At 62.2% G+C, this 19,092-nt stretch overlaps 1 protein-coding gene across 1 annotated transcript in view; it reads right to left on the bottom strand.

Moving 5' to 3' along the window:
* The window catches only part of KDM5C (lysine demethylase 5C), a 39,932-nt gene extending 21,048 nt beyond the window's left edge, over positions 1–18,884 (bottom strand). The window contains exons 1-11 of the mRNA XM_077789668.1: positions 18,285–18,884; positions 14,908–14,985; positions 14,696–14,818; positions 12,493–12,663; positions 12,284–12,418; positions 9,776–9,899; positions 7,634–7,815; positions 7,382–7,540; positions 5,561–5,680; positions 3,445–3,603; positions 1,436–1,617 (exon numbers count right to left, since the gene is read on the bottom strand). Of these exons, the coding sequence (XP_077645794.1) occupies positions 1,436–1,617; positions 3,445–3,603; positions 5,561–5,680; positions 7,382–7,540; positions 7,634–7,815; positions 9,776–9,899; positions 12,284–12,418; positions 12,493–12,663; positions 14,696–14,818; positions 14,908–14,985; positions 18,285–18,884 (2,033 nt within the window). The remainder of the gene's footprint in view (positions 1–1,435; positions 1,618–3,444; positions 3,604–5,560; positions 5,681–7,381; positions 7,541–7,633; positions 7,816–9,775; positions 9,900–12,283; positions 12,419–12,492; positions 12,664–14,695; positions 14,819–14,907; positions 14,986–18,284) is intronic.
* Positions 18,885–19,092: the final 208 nt, after the last annotated feature.

The following is a 19,092-nucleotide window of genomic DNA, read 5'->3' as shown; positions in this document are numbered from 1 at the left end:
GATCCCACCCCTTAAATGTCCTGATCCACCCCAAAACCTCCTCATCCCACCCCGTACCATGTCTTGGGCTCGCCCCTGGGCGTGGGCACCCCAAAAATGTCCTGATCCACCCCAAAACATCCTCATCCCACTCCAAAACATCCTGATCCCACCCCAAAAATCTCCTGATCCCACCCCAAAACATCCTCATCCCACCCCAAAAACCTCCTGATCCCACCCCAAAAATGTCCTGATCCACCCCAAAACCTCCTCATCCCACCCCGTACCAGGTCTTGGGCTCGCCCCTGGGCGTGGGCACCCCAAAAATGTCCTGATCCACCCCAAAACATCCTCATCCCACTCCAAAATATCCTCATCCCACCCCAAAAATCTCCTGATCCCACCCCAAAAATCTGATCCCGCCCCTAAACATCCTCATCCCACCCAGTACCACGTCTTGGGCTCGCCCCTGGGCATGGGCACCCCAAAAATGTCCTGATCCACCCCAAAACATCCTCATCCGACATCTAAACCCTCCTGATTCCACCCCAAAACCTCCTGATCCCACCCCAAAAACCTCCTGATCCCACCCCAAAAACCAAAACCTCCTGATCCCACCCCGTACCCTGTCTTGGCTCGCCCCTGGGGACAGGACACCCCAAAAATGTCCTGATCCACCCCAAAACCTCCTCATCCCACCCCAAAAACTCCTCATCCCACCCCGTACCACATCTTGGGACAGGACACCCCAAAAATGTTCCTCCTGGCCACACGAACACCCCAAATTCACCCCTCTGGCCCCTCAAACACCCCAAAGTCACTCCTGTGCCCCCCCAAACACCCCAAAGTCACTCCTGTGCCCCCCCAGACACCCCAAAGTCTCTCCCCAGGTCCTTCAGACATGCCCCAAACGTCCCAAATTTGCTTCCTGGCCCCCCAGACACCCCAAATTCACTCTTCCAGCCCCACAGACACCCCCCAGACACCCCAAAGTCACTCCTGTGCCCATTCAGACACCCCAAGGTCACTCCTGTGCCCCCCCAAACACCCCAAATTTGCTTCCTGGTCCCCCCAAACACCCCAAATTTGCTTCCTGGACCCCCAGACACCCCAAAGTCACTCCTGTGCCCCCCCAAACACCCCAAATTTGCTTCCTGGACCCCCAGACACCCCAAAGTCACCCCCCTGGCCCCCCAGACACCCCCCAAACACCCCAAAGCCACTCTTCCAGCCCCACAGACACAACCCCAGACACCCCAAACTCGCCCCCTCAGCCCCCCCAGACACCCCAAAGTCACTCCTGTGCCCCCCAAACACCCCAAAGTCACCCCTCTGGCCCCCCAAACGCCCCAAAGTCACTCCTGTGCCCCCCCAAACACCCCAAATTTGCTTCCTGCCCCCCCAGACACCCCAAAGTCACTCTTGCAGCCCCCCAGACGTCACCCCCCGTGCCCACCAGTGGAGGTAGTTGATGGAGTAGCTCCAGTGGTCCTCGATGTGCCAGCAGAAGGCCGAGAACACCATGCCCACGTAGAGCCAGGGCACCTTCATGCCCGAGATGTCGGCGTTGATGTGGCACAGCACCGACTGCTGCAGCACCGGCATCACGTTCAGGTTCCAGCCGCTGCCCGCGTACTCCTGGGGACGGGGCGGCGTCACCACACGGGGACACGGGGACAGGGACACCCCATGGGGACAGGGACACCCCCAGGACAGCGTCACCACACGGGGACAGGGACACCCCGCGGGGACAGGGACACCCCATGGGGACAGGGACACCCCCAGGACAGCGTCACCACATGGGGACAGGGACACCCCGTGGGGACAGGGACACCCCATGGGGACAGGGACACCCCCAGGACACCGTCACCACACGGGGACACGGGGACAGGGACACCCCATGGGGACAGGGACACCCCCAGGACAGCGTCACCCCGTGGGGACAGGGACATCCCCCAGGACAGCGTCACCACACGGGGACACGGGGACAGGGACACCCCGTGGGGACAGGGACACCCCGTGGGGACAGGGACACCCCCAGGGGACAGGGACACCCCCAGGGGACAGGGACACCCCCCAGGACAGCGTCACCACACAGGGACACGGGGACAGGGACACCCCATGGGGACAGGGACACCCCATGGGGACAGGGACACCCCCAGGACAGCGTCACCCCGTGGGGACAGGGACAGGGACACCCCGTGGGGACAGGGACACCCCATGGGGACAGGGACACCCCCAGGACAGTGTCACTACATGGGGACAGGGACACACCCCAGGACAGCGTCACCACACGGGGACACAGGACAGGGACACCCCGCGGGGACATGGGGACAGGGACACCCCCAGGACAGCGTCACCACATGGGGACACGGGGACAGGGACACCCTGTGGGGACAGGGACACCCCCAGGACAGCGTCACCCCATGGAGACAGTGGGGACAGCGTCACCCCACAGGGACATGGGGACAGGGACACCCCGTGGGGACAGGGACACCCCCAGGACAGTGTCACCCTGTGGGGACAGGGACACCCCATGGGGACACCCGCCCAGACAGCGTCACCCCATGGGGACAGAGGGGACAGCGTCACCTGGGCATGGGGACATGGCATCACCCCCTCAATGGGGACAGGGACACTGAGGGGACAGCGTCACCCGGGCATGGGGACAGGGGACACTGGGGGGACACTGGGTCACCCCCCAATAGGGACAGGGGCACCCAACAGGGACAGGGGACACCGGGCCAGTCCCGAAGGGGACAAGGGGACACAGGGTCACCCCCCATGGGGACAAGGGGCCACCACGGTGGGGAGGAGGTGGCAGTGTCCCTGTCAGTGTCCCGGGGGAGGTGTCAGTGTCCCCAGGGGAGGTGTCAGTGTCCCCATCAGTGTCCCTGGGAGGTGTCAGCGTCCCAGGGGAGGTGGCAGCGTCCCGGGGGAGGTGGCAGTGTCCCCATCAGTGTCCCCGGGGAGGTGTCAGTGTCCCAGGGGAGGTGGCAATGTCCCCGTCAGTGTCCCGGGGGAGGTGACAGTGTCCCTGGGAAGGTGTCAGTGTCCCGGGGGAGGTGTCAGTGTCCTGGGGGAGGTGGCAGTGTCCCCATCAGCGTCCCAGGGGAGGTGGCAGTGTCCCTGGGGAAGGTGGCAGTGTCCCCGTCAGTGTCCCAGGGAAGGTGGCAGCGTCCCGGGGGAGGTGGCAATGTCCCCGTCAGTGTCCCGGGGGAGGTGTCAGTGGCCCTGGGAGGTGTCAGTGTCCTGGGGGAGGTGGCAGTGTCCCTGGGGAAGGTGGCTGCGTCCCCATCAGTGTCCCTTGGTAGGTGGCAGTATCCCTGGGAAGGTGTCAGTGTCCCCATCAGTGTCCCTGGGGAGGTGTCAGTGTCCCTGGGAAGGTGTCAGTGTCCCGGGGGAGGTGACAGTGTCCCTGGGGAGGTGGCAGCGTCCCCGGCAGGTGACAGTGTCCTGTCCCACCTCCTCCTCGGGGGACAGGCGCCGTTTGCCGTCGCGCACGGGGAAGCCGGAGCCGAACTCCTTGGAGTGGATGTCGGCGCCGTACTCCACGGTCACGTCCTCCTCGATGCTGTTCACCAGGCGCCAGAACTCCTTCTCCACCAGCTCCGTGGGCACCATCTGCGGGCAGGGCAAGGCTTTGGGGGCAGTTTGGGGAGATTTGGGGGCATTTTGGGGGGTTTTGGGGGTATTTTGGGGGGGTTTTAGTGGGGTTTTGGGGGTATTTTGGGGAGAATTTGGAGGTTGTTCACCAGGCGCCAGAGCTCCTCCTCCACCGGCTCTGTGGGCACCATCTGCAGGCAGGGCAAGGCTTTGGGGACAGTTTGGGGGATTTGGGGAAATTTTGGGGTGTTTGGGGGGCATTTTAGTGTCACTTTGGGGGCATTTTGGGAAGAATTTGGAGGTTGTTCCCCAGGCGCCAGAACTCCTCCACCAGCTCCGTGGGCACCATCTGCGGGCAGGGCAAGGCTTTGGGGGCAGTTTGGGGAGATTTGGGGGCATTTTGGGGGGTTTTGGGGGTATTTTGAGTGGGTTTTAGTGGGGTTTTGGGGGCATTTTGGGGAGAATTTGGAGGTTGTTCACCAGGCGCCAGAATTCCTCCTCCACCGGCTCTGTGGGCACCATCTGCGGGCAGGGCAAGGCTTTGGGGGCATTTTGGGGGGTTTGGGGGTATTTTGGGGGGTTTTGGGGGGGTTTTGGGGGGGTTTGGGGGGCATTTTGGGGAGAATTTGGAGGTTGTTCACCAGGCGCCAGAGCTCCTCCTCCACCAGCTCCGTGGGCACCATCTGCGGGCAGGGCAAGGCTTTGGGGGCAGTTTGGGGAGATTTGGGGGGTTCTGGGGGTATTCTGGGGGGTTTTGGAGGTTTTTGGGTCAGATTTGGAGGCTGTCCACCAGGGGGTTTTGGGGGGATCCAGGCAGGTTTTGGGGGGCTGACATGGACAGGCACATTGAAGTTGTTGGCCTTGAAGGCATCACCCACATCACTGAAGTGAGGGAGATCTGGGGGATTCAGAGGAGCCTGGCGGGTTTTAGGGGCTCCAGGCAGTTTTGGGGGGATCCAGGCAGGTTTTGGGGGAGTCCAGGTAGGTTTTGGAGGGAATACAGGCAGTTTTTGGGGGGTCCAGAGGGGTTTTGGGGGGCTCACGTGGACGGGCACATTGAAGTAGTCAGCCTTGAAGGCATCACCCATCTCCACAAAGAGAGAGGAGCTCAAAGGAGTCTGGGGGGCTCAGGGGAGCCCAGGGGGTTTTAGGGGGTCCAGGCAGGTTTTAGGGGAGTCCAGGTAGATTTTGGGGGGATCCAGGCAGTTTTGGGGGATCCAGAAGGGTTTTGGGGGTCTCACGTGGATAGGCACATTGAAGTAGTCGTCCTTGAAGGCAGCACTCGCCTCCTTAAAGGGAGGGGAGCTCAAAGGAGTCTGGGGGGCTCAGGAGAGCCCGAGGGGTTTTGGGGGCTCCAGGCAGGTTTTGGGGGAGTCCAGGCAGGTCTTGGGGGGGATCCAGGCAGTTTTGGGGGGTCCAGAGAGATTCTGGGGGGCTCACGTGGACGGGCACATTGAAGTAGTCAGCCTTGAAGGCATCACCCATCTCCACAAAGAGAGAGGAGCTCAAAGGAGTCTGGGGGGCTCAGGAGAGCCCGAGGGGTTTTGGGGGGCTCCAGGCAGGTTTTGGGGGAGTCCAGGCAGATTTTGGGGGGATCCAGGCAGTTTTGGGGGGTCCAGAGAGGTTTTGGGGGGCTCACGTGGACAGGCACATTGAAGTAGTCAGCCTTGAAGGCGTCACCCACCTCCACAAAGGGAGGGGAGCTCAAAGGAGTCTGGGGGGCTCACGGGAGCCCAAAGGGTTTTGGGGGGCTCCAGGCAGGTTTTGGGGGAGTCCAGGCAGGTCTTGGGGGGGATCCAGGCAGTTTTGGGGGGCTCACGTGGATGGGCCCCTTGAAGTAGTCGGCTTTGAAGGCGCCACCCACCTCCTTAAAGGGAGGGGAGCTCAAAGGAGTCTGGGGGGCTCAGGGGAGCCCCAGGGGTTTTGGGGGGTCCAGGCAGGTTTTGGGGGTCCGGGGGGTTTTTGGGGGGCTCACGTGGACGGGCATGTTGAAGTAGTCGGCCTTGAAGGCGTCGGCCATCTCGCCAAAGCTCTGCAGCGTGTACTCGCGCGTGGCCTGCTCGAAGCCAAACGCCTCCGGGGGCCGCTTGCACTCCTGGGGGGACATTGGGGGGTCAGGGGGCTTGGGGACATTGGGGGGTCAGGGGGCTTGGGGACACCGGGAGGGGTCAGGGGGCTTGGGGACACCGGGAGGGGTCAGGGGGCTTGGGGACATTGGGGGGTCAGGGGGATTGGGGACACTGGGGGTGTCAGGGGGCTTGGGGACATTATGGGGGTCAGGGGGCTTGGGGACACCGGGGGGGCTCAGGGGGCTTGGGGACACTGGGGGGGTCAGGGGGCTTGGGGACACCAGGAGGAGTCAGGGGGCTTGGGGACATTGGGGGGTCAGGGGGCTTGGGGACACTGGGGGTGTCAGGGGGCTTGGGGACACCGGGAGGGGTCAGGGGGCTTGGGGACATTGGGGCGGGTCAGGGGGCTTGGGGACACCGGGAGGGGTCAGGGGGCTTGGGGATATTGGGGGGTCAGGGGGCTTGGGGACACCGGGAGGGGTCAGGGGGCTTGGGGATGTTTGGGGGAGGTCAGGGGGATTGGGGACACTGGGGGTGTCAGGGGGCTTGGGGATATTGGGGGGTCAGGGGGCTTGGGGACACTGGGGGTGTCAGGGGGCTTGGGGACACCGGGAGGGGTCAGGGGGCTTGGGGACACCGGGAGGGGTCAGGGGGCTTGGGGACATTGGGGGGGTCAGGGGGCTTGGGGACATTGGGGTGTCAGGGGGCTTGGGGACATTATGGGGGTCAGGGGGCTTGGGGACATTGGGGCGGGTCAGGGGGCTTGGGGACACTGGGGGGTCAGGGGGCTTGGGGACATTGGGGGGTCACTGGCGACACCAGGGCTCAGGGGGCTTGAGGACAGTGGGGGCTCAGGGGCTTGGGGACGTTTGGGGGTCAGGGGGCTTGGGGACACTGGGGGGGGTCACTGGGGACAGCTCCAGATTTTTGGGCCATCCTACAGAAAGCACCTCAGGGGGTCCCTAAACCCCACAGATCAGGGGGTCCCTAAACCCCACAGATGGGGGGTCCCTAAACCCCACGGATCAGGGGGTCCCTAAACCCCACAGATGGGGGTCCCTAAACCCCACAGATGGGGGGTCCCTAAACCCCACGGATCAGGGGGTCCCTAAACCCCACAGATCAGGGGGTCCCTAAACCCCACAGATCAGGGGGTCCCTAAACCCCACAGATGGGGGGTCCCTAAACCCCACAGATGGGGGTCCCTAAACCCCACAGATGGGGGGTCCCTAAACCCCACAGATCAGGGGGTGGTCCCTAACCCCACAGATGGGGGGTCCCTAAACCCCACGGATCAGGGGGTCCCTAAACCCCACAGATGGGGGTCCCTAAACCCCACAGATGGGGGGTCCCTAAACCCCACGGATCAGGGGGTGGTCCCTAACCCCACAGATGGGGGGTCCCTAAACCCCACAGATCAGGGGGTGGTCCCTAACCCCACAGATGGGGGGTCCCTAACCCCACAGATGGGGGTCCCTAACCCCACAGATCAGGGGGTCCCTAACCCCACAGATGGGGGTCCCTAACCCCACAGATGGGGGGTCCCTAAACCCCACGGATCAGGGGGTGGTCCCTAACCCCACAGATGGGGGTCCCAGCTCCAGATCAGAGGAACCCAAACCCCCTCCCATCACAAGCCACGCACAAGGTGGGGGTTTTCCCAGCCCCACAGCGGGGTGGGAATTGGGGAGGGGGATCCCGGGGGGTGTCCCCGTGCCCCCCCTCACCGCCATGACGCATTTGGGGCAGCGCCAGATGCCCTTGGGGATCTCGGGCAGGGGGGGCAGCAGGCAGAAGATGTGGTAGTTGTCATCGCAGCCGTCGCACAGCAGCAGCTTGTCGTCCTCGTCCCCCCGCGAGCAGATCCGGCACACGTAGGAATCCACCTGGGGACAGGGAATAAAAAAGGGGGTTTTGGGGTGAGGATTTTGGGATTTGGGGGGGCTGAGGGAGGGGTCCCACGCCCCAGCCCTACTCACGAACTGGCTGTTGCTGTGGCTGCGGCGCAGCCTCATGGTCATCTTGGTGCAGGGCTCGGGGCTGTGGCGCAGCTCGTCCCGCCCGTCCCGCGCGCCCCCCGGCAGCGCCGGAGACCCCCGGGGCTCCCCCGCCGGCTCCTCCTTCACCACCACCGTGGGGGGACACTCGGGGGCGTCCTTGTCTGCGGGGAGGGGGGAAACGGGGGTTAACGGGAGGTTGGGGGGGCTGGAAGGTTGGGGGTGCTGGATTGTGGGGGGTACTGGGAGGTTGGGGGGTGCTGGAGGTTGGGGGTGCTGGAGGTTGGGGGGTGTGGGAGGTTGGGGAGTGCTGGAGGTTGGGGGGTGCTGGATTGTGGGGGGGTTTACTGGGAGATTTGGGGTACTGGGAGGTTGGGGGGTGCGGGAGGTTGGGGGTGCTGGAAGGTTGGGGGGTACTGGAAGATTGGGGGGTGCTGGATTGTGGGGGGTACTGGGAGGTTGGGGGGTGCTGGATTGTGGGGGGTACTGGGAGGTTGGGGGTGCTGGGAGGTTGGGGGGTGCTGGAGGTTGGGGGGTGCTGGAGGTTGGGGGGGTTTACTGGGAGATTTGGGGTACTGGGAGGTTGGGGGGTGCTGGATTGCGGGGGGTGGTGGGAAGTTGGGGGGGTACTGGGAGATTGGGGGTGCTGGGAGATTGGGGGTGCTGGATTGTGGGGCGTACTGGGAGGTTGGGGGGTACTGGGAGATTGGGGGTGCTGGGAGATTGGGAGGGTAACAACAATTGGGGGTTACTGGGAGATTGGGGGGTGCTGGATTGTGGGGGGTGGTGGGAAGTTGGGGGGGTACTGGGAGGTTGGGGGGTGCTGGGAGGTTGGGGGGTACTGGATTGTGGGGTGTATTGGGAGGTTGGGGGGTACTGGGAGATTGGGGGGGTAACAACAATTGGGCGTTACTGGGAGGTTGGGGGGTACTGGGTTGTGGGGGGTACTGGGAGGTTGGGGGGTACTGGGAGATTGGGGGTGCTGGAGATTGGGGGGTACTGGAAGGTTGGGGGGTTACTGAGAGTTTGGGGGGTATAACAGAACAATTGGGGGGTGCTGAACCTTTGGGGGGATACTGAGATTTTGGGGGTACTGAGCAATTATTGGAGGGGTACAGAATGCTTGGGGGGTGCTGAACGATTTGGGGGTTACAGAATCATTGGGGGGCACTCAATTATTGGGGGGTTGTTGAACTTTTTGGGGGTTACAGAACCATTGTGGGGCACTCAATTATTGGGGGGTTGTTGAACTTTTTGGGGGTTACAGAATCATTGGGGGGCACTCAATTATTGGGGGGTTGTTGAACTTTTTGGGGGTTACAGAACCATTGTGGGGCACTCAATTATTGGGGGGTGCAGAACTTTTTGGGGGTTACAGAACCATTGTGGGGCACTCAATTATTGGGGGGTGCAGAACTTTTTGGGGGGTGCTGAACCATTGTGGATTTATTTAATTATCGGGGAGTTACTGAGCAAACGGGGGGTGCTGAACTATTGGGGTGTCACAGAAAATTTGGGGGAGCACTGAACCATTGGGAGGTTATTGAGCAATTGGGGGGGGGGTGGAATTACAGAACATTTGGGAGAATTCTGAATAATTGGGAGTTTTTTGAAGCGTTGTGGGGTTATTGAACTGGGGAAAACGACCTGAAAAATGGGAGGGGGGTGTCAAAAAAAAAATGGGAAGGGGCAAAAGAGGAGGAGAAGGGGTTCCCTAAAAAACTGGGGGGAAAAGGGGTTCCCTAAAAATCTGGGGTGCCTAAAGACTGGGAGAGGGGTGTCTGTCCCACTAGGGAGAAATCTGTCCTAGGGGAGAGAAAGATCCTGAAAAACTGAAAATAAAACATCCCATAAAACCTGTGGGCATGGGAGGGCACCCCAAAAACCTGAGGTACCCAAAAACTCTGGGAGGTGTGACCCAAAACAGAGAAGAATCCAAAAGAATTTGGGAAACACCCCAAACAAACTCTGGGCAAAGAGGCTCCCATGAGAACTACGGGGGTATGCCGGAATTAAAAAATAAAATTAAAAAATCAAAACCAAAAAGACACGGAGGTTCCCAGAATGATTTAAGGGGTCCCACCAACCCCCTGCACCCCCACATGAGGGAGGGATCCCCAATACCTTTTTTCCTCAGGGTTTTATCCTTGGCCACCAGCCCCAAACCCAACATTTTGGGCCCGGCCCCGTAAATCTGCAGCTTCTTCAGCTCGGGGTTCTTCTCGATGTCCTCCTCGGTGGGCTCGGGCTGAGGGACAGCGGCCTCAGGGGGGATCCCGGGGGGATTTGGGGTGCCCAGGGAGGGATTTGGGGATCCCAGGAAAGGATTTGGGGATCCCGGGGGGATTTGGGGTGCCCAGGGAGGGATTTGGGGTGCCCAGGGAGGGATTTGGGGATCCCAGGAAAGGATGTGGGGATCCCAGGGGGATTTGGGGTGCCCAGGGAGGGATTTGGGGATCCCAGGAAAGGATTTGGGGATCCCGGGGGGATTTGGGGTGCCCAGGGAGGGATTTGGGGTGCCCAGGGAGGGATTTGGGGATCCCAGGAAAGGATGTGGGGATCCCAGGGGGATTTGGGGTGCCCAGGGAGGGATTTGGGGATCCCAGGAAAGGATTTGGGGATCCCGGGGGGATTTGGGGTGCCCAGGGAGGGATTTGGGGATCCCAGGGAGGGATTTGGGGATCCCAGGAAAGGATTTGGGGATCCCAGGGGGATTTGGGGTGCCCAGGGAGGGATTTGGGGATCCCGGGGGGATTTGGGGATCCCAGGAAGGGATTTGGGGCGCCCAGGGAGGGATTTGGGGATCCCAGGAAAGGATTTGGGGATCCCAGGGAGGGATTTGGGGATCCCAGGAAAGGATTTGGGGATCCCGGGGGGATTTGGGGTGCCCAGGGAGGGATTTGAGGATCCCAGGGAGGGATTTGGGGTGCCCAGGGAGGGATTTGGGGTGCCCAGGGAGGGATTTGGGGATCCCAGGAAGGGACTTGATGTGCCCAGGGAGGGATTTGGGGATTCCGGGGGAATCTGGGGGTCCCAGCGAGGATTTTGGGGTGCCAAGGGAGGATTTTGGGGATCCCAGGGAGGATTTTGGGGATTCTGGGGGAATCTGGGGATCCCAGGGAGGATTTTGGGGATCCCAGGGAGGATTTTGGGGATCCCAGGGAGGATTTTGGGGCGCCCAGGGACGATTTTGGGGCGCCCAGGGACGATTTTGGGGCGCCCAGGGACGATTTTGGGGCGCCCAGGGAGGATTTTGGGGCTCCCAGGGAGGATTTTGGGGATTCCGGGGGAATCTGGGGACCCCAGGAAGGATTTTGGGGATCCCAGGGAAGGATTTTGGGGATCCCGGGGAGGATTTTGGGGATTCCGGGGGAATCTGGGGATCCCTGGGAGGATTTTGGGGCACCCAGGGAGGATTTTGGGGCGCCCAGGGAGGATTTTGCGGCGCCCAGGGAGGATTTTGGGGCGCCCAGGGAGGGATTTGGAGATCCCAGGGAGGGATTTGACATGCCCAGGGAGGATTTTGGGGTGCCCAGCGAGGATTTTGGGGATCCCAGGGAGGATTTTGGGGATTCCGGGGGAATCTGGGGATCCCAGGGAGGATTTTGGGGATCCCAGGGAGGATTTTGGGGATTCTGGGGGAATCCGGGGATCCCAGGGAGGATTTTGGGGATCCCAGGGAAGGATTTTGGGGCGCCCAGCGAGGATTTTGGGGATCCCAGGGAGGATTTTGGGGATTCTGGGGGAATCTGGGGATCCCAGGGAGGATTTTGGGGATCCCAGGGAGGATTTTGGGGCGCCCAGGGAGGATTTTGGGGATCCCAGGGAGGATTTTGGGGCGCCCAGGGAGGATTTTGGGGCGCCCAGGGAGGATTTTGGGGATCCCAGGGAGGATTTTGGGGATTTCGGGGGAATCTGGGGATCCCAGGGAGGATTTTGGGGATCCCAGGGAGGATTTTGGGGCGCCCAGGGACGATTTTGGGGATCCCAGGGAGGATTTTGGGGTGCCCAGGGAGGATTTTGGGAATCCCGGGGAGGATTTTGGGGATTCTGGGGGAATCTGGGGATCCCTGGGAGGATTTTGGGGATCCCAGGGAGGATTTTGGGGCGCCCAGGGAGGATTTTGGGGATTCCGGGGGAATCTGGGGATCCCAGGGAGGATTTTGGGGCGCCCAGGGAGGATTTTGGGGCGCCCAGGGAGGGATTTGGAGATCCCAGGGAGGGATTTGACGTGCCCAGGGAGGATTTTGGGGTGCCCAGCGAGGATTTTGGGGATCCCAGGGAGGATTTTGGGGATTCCGGGGGAATCTGGGGATCCCAGGGAGGATTTTGGGGATCCCAGGGAGGATTTTGGGGATTCTGGGGGAATCCGGGGATCCCAGGGAGGATTTTGGGCATCCCAGGGAGGATTTTGGGGCGCCCAGGGAGGATTTTGGGGCGCCCAGGGAGGATTTTGGGGCGCCCAGGGAGGATTTTGGGGATTCCGGGGGAATCTGGGGATCCCAGGGAGGATTTTGGGGATCCCAGGGAGGATTTTGGGCATCCCAGGGAGGATTTTGGGGATCCCAGGGAGGATTTTGGGGCGCCCAGGGAGGATTTTGGGGCGCCCAGGGAGGATTTTGGGGCGCCCACCTCCTGCTGCAGGCGCTTGGCGCGCCGGCCGTAGCTGTTGAACTTGGAGGGCTGCACGGACTGGCGCAGGGGGATGCTGTGGGGTTTGTACTCCCGGTCCTTCTCCTCGCTCTCAAAGGGCCGCGCGTGGCACTGCTGGAGGGAAGCGGGGGAACCCTCAGCGGGGTCTGGGGTACCCCCTCGAAGCCCCCCAAAAACCCGGCCCTCACCACCAGGTTGGCCCCGGACTGGTACATCTCGTAGGGGTAGATGATGCGCTCGTAGTGCGCCCGCAGCAGCGAGCCGATGTTCTTGCCCGACGGGTACGAGAGGCGCTGGGCCACCCGCGCCCACCGCCGGTCCTTGCAGATGGCCTCGTAGCCACCCTCCTCCATCACCACCTGTGAGGGGACAGCGAGGGCTGAGGGACACCCAGGGACACCCAGGGACACCCAGAGGGACCCTGGGACACCCAGAGACACCCAGAGGCACCCTGGGCCACCCAGGGACACCCTGAGCCCTTGCAGATGGCCTCATAGCCACCCTCCTCCATCACCACCTGAAAGGGGACAGCGAGGGCTGAGGGACAGCCCAGGGACACCCAGAGACACCCAGAGGGACCCAGGGACACCCAGAGGGACCCTGGGACACCCAGAGACACCCAGAGGCACCCAGGGCCACCCGTGCCCACTGCTGGCTCTTGCAGATGGCCTTGTAGCCACCCTCCTCCATCACCACCTGTGAGGGGACAGTGAGGGCTGAGGGACAGCCCAGGGACACCCAGAAGGACCCAGGGCCACCCAGGGGCACCCTGAGACACCCAGGGCCACCCCTGGCCCTTGCAGATGACCTCGTAGCCACTCTCCTCCATCACCACCCATGAGGGGACACTGAGGGACATTCCAGAGCCACCCAGGGCCACCCCAAAGCCACCCTGGGCTACCCCTGGGTGAAGGGACACTGTCCTCAGTGAGGGGACACTGAGGGGCACAGGGACACCCCAAAGCCACCCAGGGCCGCCCTCGACCCTTGCAGATGCCCTCGTAGCCACCTTCCTCCATCATGACCCCTGAGGGGACACTGAGGGACACCCAAAGCCAGCCAGGGCTACCCCAGAGCCACCCAGGGCCACCCCAGAGCCACCCAGGGTCACCCCAGGGCCACCCTGGGCCACCCCAGAGCCACCCAGGGCCACCCCAGAGCCACCCTGGGCCACCCTAGAGCTGCCCCAGGGCCACCCTGGGCCACCCCAGAGCCACCCTGGGCCACCCCAGAGCCACCCCAGAGCCACCCGGGGTCACCCCAGGGCCACCCGGGGTCACCCCAGGGCCACCCTGGGCCACCCCAGAGCCACCCAGGGGCACACCAGAGCCACCCTGGGCCACCCTAGAGCCGCCCCAGAGCCACCCTGGGCCACCCCAGAGCCACCCAGGGGCACCCCAGAGCCACCCAGGGCCACCCCAGAGCCACCCTGGACCACTCCAGAGCCACCCTGAGCCACCCAGGGCCACCCCAGAGCCACCCTAGAGCCACCCAGGGTCACCCCAGAGCCACCCAGGGTCACCCCAGAGCCACCCAGGGTCACCTCAGGGCCACCCCAGAGCCACCCAGGGTCACCCCAGAGCCACCCAGGGTCACCTCAGGGCCACCCCAGAGCCACCCTGGGCCACCCCAGAGCCACCCCAGAGCCACCCTGGGCCACCCCAGAGCCACCCTGGGCCACCCCAGAGCCACCCTGGGCCACCCCAGGGCCACCCAGGACAACCCCAGAGCCACCCAGGGCCACCCAGTGTCACTTGTGCCCATGGCTGGTACTTGTACCCCCCCACCCCCATCGCTGAGTACCCCAGAACTCAGCATGTTCCCCCAAAAGTGGGGACGTGACCCCCTAAATGGGGACACACCCTCCATGGGGGCACTGAACTCCTCTAAAACCAAACTTTCCCCCCAGAATAAAGAATTAATTCTCTGATTATTAATTCTCTGATTAGAAAATGCTCCCCCATTAATTCTCTGATTAGAAAAAGCTCCCCCAGGAAAAACAGCTACACCCCAAAATAAAAGATTTTCGCCACACAACCAACACCCTAAATACAAAAATATCTTCCAAAAAACCAAAATACTCCTCAAAAACACAACTAAATTCCTAAATGGGAAAATCAAATAAATTTCTAAATGAGAAAATACCCCCAAAAAGAACAATGAACCCCCCCCAAATGAGAACACGCCTCCACAGGGGGCAATCACCCCCCCCAATAAAACATAAACCCCCAGAGGAAAAAATCACCCCTCCAGATCAGAAAACACCCCTAAATTTGGGGGAATGAACCCCCAAAACAGGAAAACACTCCCCCCAGGAGACAATTTCCACCGAGGGGGGCCCCTTCCCCAACACCCCCCCAAGGTGTGACCCCCACTTTGCCCCCCCCTCACCTTGCTGAGGCTGTAGAGGTCGAGGATGCGCCGCTCCACGTTGGGAATTTTGAGGGAGGAGCCCTGGATTTCCCAAAATTTGGCGATCTGGTCCAGGTAATTCAGCTTCACCCGGGTCTGCGCCTGGAGGAGGAAATTGGGGTGCAAAAATGTGGGGTGAGACCTGTGCACAGCCCAAAATCGGCCCCCCCAAAAATCCTCACCCCGCTCACCTCCAGCTCGTTGAGCCGCTGGATGCGGGGGGTGAACCTGAAGTTGTCGACCTCGACAGCAAACGGGGGCTGCCAGTCCTGGGGGGGCAAAATTTGGGGGGTCAGGCACGGGCAGAGGGGCGCACAGCCCAAATTTGGGGGGCACGGCTCAAATTTGGGGGGGCACAGAGAACACACAGCCCAAATTCAGGGCACACGGCTCAAATTTGGGGGGCACAGAGAACACACAACCCAAATTTGAGGGGCAAATTTGGGGCACACAGCCCAAATTTTAGGGGTGGGGGGGGCACAGAGAACACATAACCCAAATTTTGGGGGGTAAATTTGGGGCACACAGCCCACATTTTGGGGGGGGGGCACAGAGGATGAACAGCCAAATTTTGAGCGGCAAATTTTGGGGGGCACAGAGAACACACAACCCAAATTTGGGGGGGGGGGGGGGCACAGAGAACACACAGCCCAAATTTGGGGGGCACAGAGAACACACAGCCCAAATTTTGGGGAGTACAGCCAAAATTTGGGGGGGGGGCACAGGGAACACACAACCCAAATTTTGAAGGGCAAATTTGGGGGGGGGCATAGGGAACACACAGCCCAAATTTTGGGGGGCAGCAGCCTTGGGCACCCCCAGCGTGGCACAGACAGGGCAGCCCTGGGAGCTTCACAGGGAAAAATCCCCAAATTTAGGGGGGTTCAGGAGCAACACCCCCCCACACCGAGTCCTGCGGGGAGAATGCACAGCCCAAATTTGGGCTACGTGCCCCAAATTTAGTAAATTTAGGACACACAGCCCAAGTCTGGGGGGTACAGAGGACAAACAGCACAAATTTGGGGGGCATGGTTCAAATTTGGGGGCACAGAGAACACACAGCCCAAATTTTGGGGGGCACAGAGAACACACAACCCAAATTTGACGAGTAAATTTTGGGGGGTACAGAGAACACACAGCCCAAATTTTGGGGGTTACAGCCCAAATTTAGGGAGGGGGCACAGAGAACACACAGCCCAAATTTGAGGGGTAAATTTTGGAGGGCACAGAGAACACACAGCCCAAACTTTGGTGCACACAGCCAAAATTTTGGGGGGCACAAAGAACACACAACCCAAATTCGAGGGGCAAATTTTGGAGGGGGGGGGGCACAGAGAACACACAGCCCAAATTTGAGGGGAAAATTTTGGGGGGAACAGAGAACACACAACCCAAATTTTGAGGGGCAAATTTGGGGCACACAGCCCAAACTTTGGGGGGGGCACAGAGAACACACAGCCCAAATTTTGACGAGTAAATTTTGGGGGGTACAGAGAACACACAGCCCAAATTTTGACGAGTAAATTTTGGGGGATACAGAGAACACACAGCCCAAATTTTGGTGCACACAGCCAAAATTTTGTGGGGCACAGAGAACACACAGCCCAAATTTTGGGGTGGGGGCACAGAGAACACACAACGAAAATTTGAGGGGTAAATTTTGGGGCGCAAAAAAACCACACAACCCAAATTTGAGGGGTAAATTTTGGGGGACACAGAGAACACACAGCCCAAATTTTGGGGGGGGGCACAGAGAACACACAGCGCAAATTTTGGGGGGGGCACAGAGAACACACAGCGCAAATTTGGGGGGGGGGGCACAGAGAAGACACAACCCAAATTTTGAGGGGCAAATTTGGGGCACACAGCCCAAATTTTGAGGGGGGCACAGAGAAGACACAACCTAAATTTTGAGGGGTAAATTTTGGGGGGCACAGAGAACACGCTGCCCAAAATTTGGGAGGCACAGAGGACACACAGCCCAAATTATTTGGGGCACAGAGAACACACAGACAAAATTTGGGGGGCGCGGAGAACACACAATGAAAATGTTAGGGGTAAATTTTGGGGGGGAGGGGCACAGAGAACCCACAACCCAAATTTTGAGGGGCAAATTTGGGGGCACACAGCCCAAATTTTGGGGGGCGAGGTGTCATCACCCCCAACCTCCCACAGGAAGATCAGCCCTGGAGAAGGCTGGAAGGAAAACGGGGTGGGGAAGGGGGGGGGGTCGCACCCCAAATTCGTGCCCACCCCCCCCAAAAGCCCGCAGCGAGGGCCACCCCCGCACCCTGGGGTGGGGTGGGGACACCGGGGGTGCCCCGCGGGGCCGGTGACGCCGGCACGGCCCGGCCCGGCCCTCCCGGAAACCTTCCCCGAGCAGCGGGACCGGCTCGGCCCGTCCCGACCCCGCCGGGGTGGCGACAGAGCGCGACCACCCCCCAAAAAAAAAAAATTCCCAAAAAACCAGCCGGGAAATGGAAAGGGAGGAAGCGCTGTCGGTGGGGATGGGGGGGGGTCGCTCGCCACCTAACCCCCCCCCCCGTGGCCACACGGTTCTCCCCCGGTTCTCCCCGGTTCTCCCCCAATACCGGGGGTCGCTGCCCGAGCCCGGGACCCCCCCCCGGAGCGGCCGGACCCCCCCCCGAGCACGCAGACAAAGGCTCGGCGCTGGCGCCATATTGGCCGTGTCACTGTTGTTGTTGTGAGGCCGCGGGGGGGGCGCGCCGGGACCCCCCCCCACAAAGGAAGACACCGGGACCCCTCCCCCGTTCTCCCCCCCACCCATGAAAACGAGGGGTTGTGGAGTTGGGGGAGGGGGGGACATGGAAATGGGGGGGAGGGGGGGCTGGGTCCCCTCCCCCACCACGAGGTTTGGGATGTGCAGGACCCCCCCCAAAATCCACCTCCCACCCCCCCAATATCCCTAAAAAGGGGAGGGGGCATTTACACCCCCCCCCCCCCCACAAGCAGATACAGCCCCCCCGCCGTGTGGATTTAGCCCCCCAAATTTGGGTCACCCCCACCCCCCCAAATTCATAAATCTCCCGCCCCCCCCGGGTTATTTCCTACCCCCCCCCAGGATGCAGCAGGAGCATGGGGGGGGTGAATTACTGCCCTGGTGAGGTTCATTCCACCCCCCAAAATTAGTAATTACTCCTGGGGGGGCGGGGAGGGGGGGTCATTAACTCATTAACCCCCTCCCCCACCAAAAAAAAGGACAAATTGCTCCGGTGGGAAAGGAATTAAGGAATTAACCCCCCCCCCCCCCAAACTGGTATCGTGCCACCCCATGGGGGCGATCACAACACAAAATAATAAAAGCGATTATCCCCCGAAATAGAAAATATCCCCCCACCCCCAGGGGAGACAAACCCCCCCAAAAACGGGGGGAGGGGGCAGTTCCCACCCCCCCAAATTTAGAAATGACCCCACCAAAGGGACAACCTATGGTGGTGGTGGGGGGCACGTACTCCAAACCCCACACCCGAGGGAGGGGAGAGCCCCCAAATCCCCTTCCCCCCCACAGGACGGGGGGTCCCCAAACCCCCCCCCCAAAAACACTCACGGCCGGGGGTCGGATTTTGCAGATCCCGCTTTTCTCGGCGATCGGGCGGATCTTGGCGATGTAACCCAGGGGGTCGCTGAACTCGGCCCAGCTGGGCTCGAACACGGGACATTCCGGCGGGGGCAAAAAGTCCTCGGGGGGCTCCGCTTCTCCCGGCGGCCACGGCGACGACCCCCACTCCCCGCGGGGACCCCCGAGGGGCCGCCGGGCCTTGCTGTCCTCGGCGCCGGGCCGCTCCCCGCCGCGGGCCCCGCGCTCCTCCGCCGCTTTGCGGGGGCTCCGCTCCTCGCCCGGGGGGCGCCCCCCGGGGCCTTTCCCCGGTCCCCCCCCGCCCTTACCCCGCGGTTCGCCCCCGGCCCGGGGCGGGCGCGGGGCGCTCGCGGCCTTCTCGTCCGCGGCCGCTTTGGGGGGCGCTGCCGCCGGCCGGGGGGGTCCCGCGTCCCCGGAGGGCTCCGGGCCCCCCCAGTCCGCGCCGCGGCCCCGCTTGGGCTCCTCGTCCCCGTCGGGCGGCGGCGGGGGGACCCACGGCGGGGATCCCCCCGGGCCGGGCCCCCACTCGGCCCAGCCGGTCCCTGCGCGCTGCTGCTCCTCCTCCTCCATCCCTCGCACCGAGGGGAGCCGGGGGGGGTTCCCGGGCTGCCCGCCGGGACCCCCTCAGGGGGCCATGGAGGCCCCGCCGCCCCCGCGCCGCCCCCTCACAGGCCGCGGGCCGCCTCCCCCCCCACCCCGACTCCAACCGCGGGGAAACGGGGGGGTCAGGACAGCGCCCGCGAGCTCCGCCGAGCCGCCGGCCCCTCCGCGGTCCCTC

This window comes from Lonchura striata, chromosome 36 (genome assembly GCF_046129695.1).
Source record: "Lonchura striata isolate bLonStr1 chromosome 36, bLonStr1.mat, whole genome shotgun sequence".
Classification (NCBI taxonomy): Eukaryota; Metazoa; Chordata; class Aves; order Passeriformes; family Estrildidae; genus Lonchura; species Lonchura striata.
This window is presented reverse-complemented; position numbering and strand designations above follow the sequence as displayed.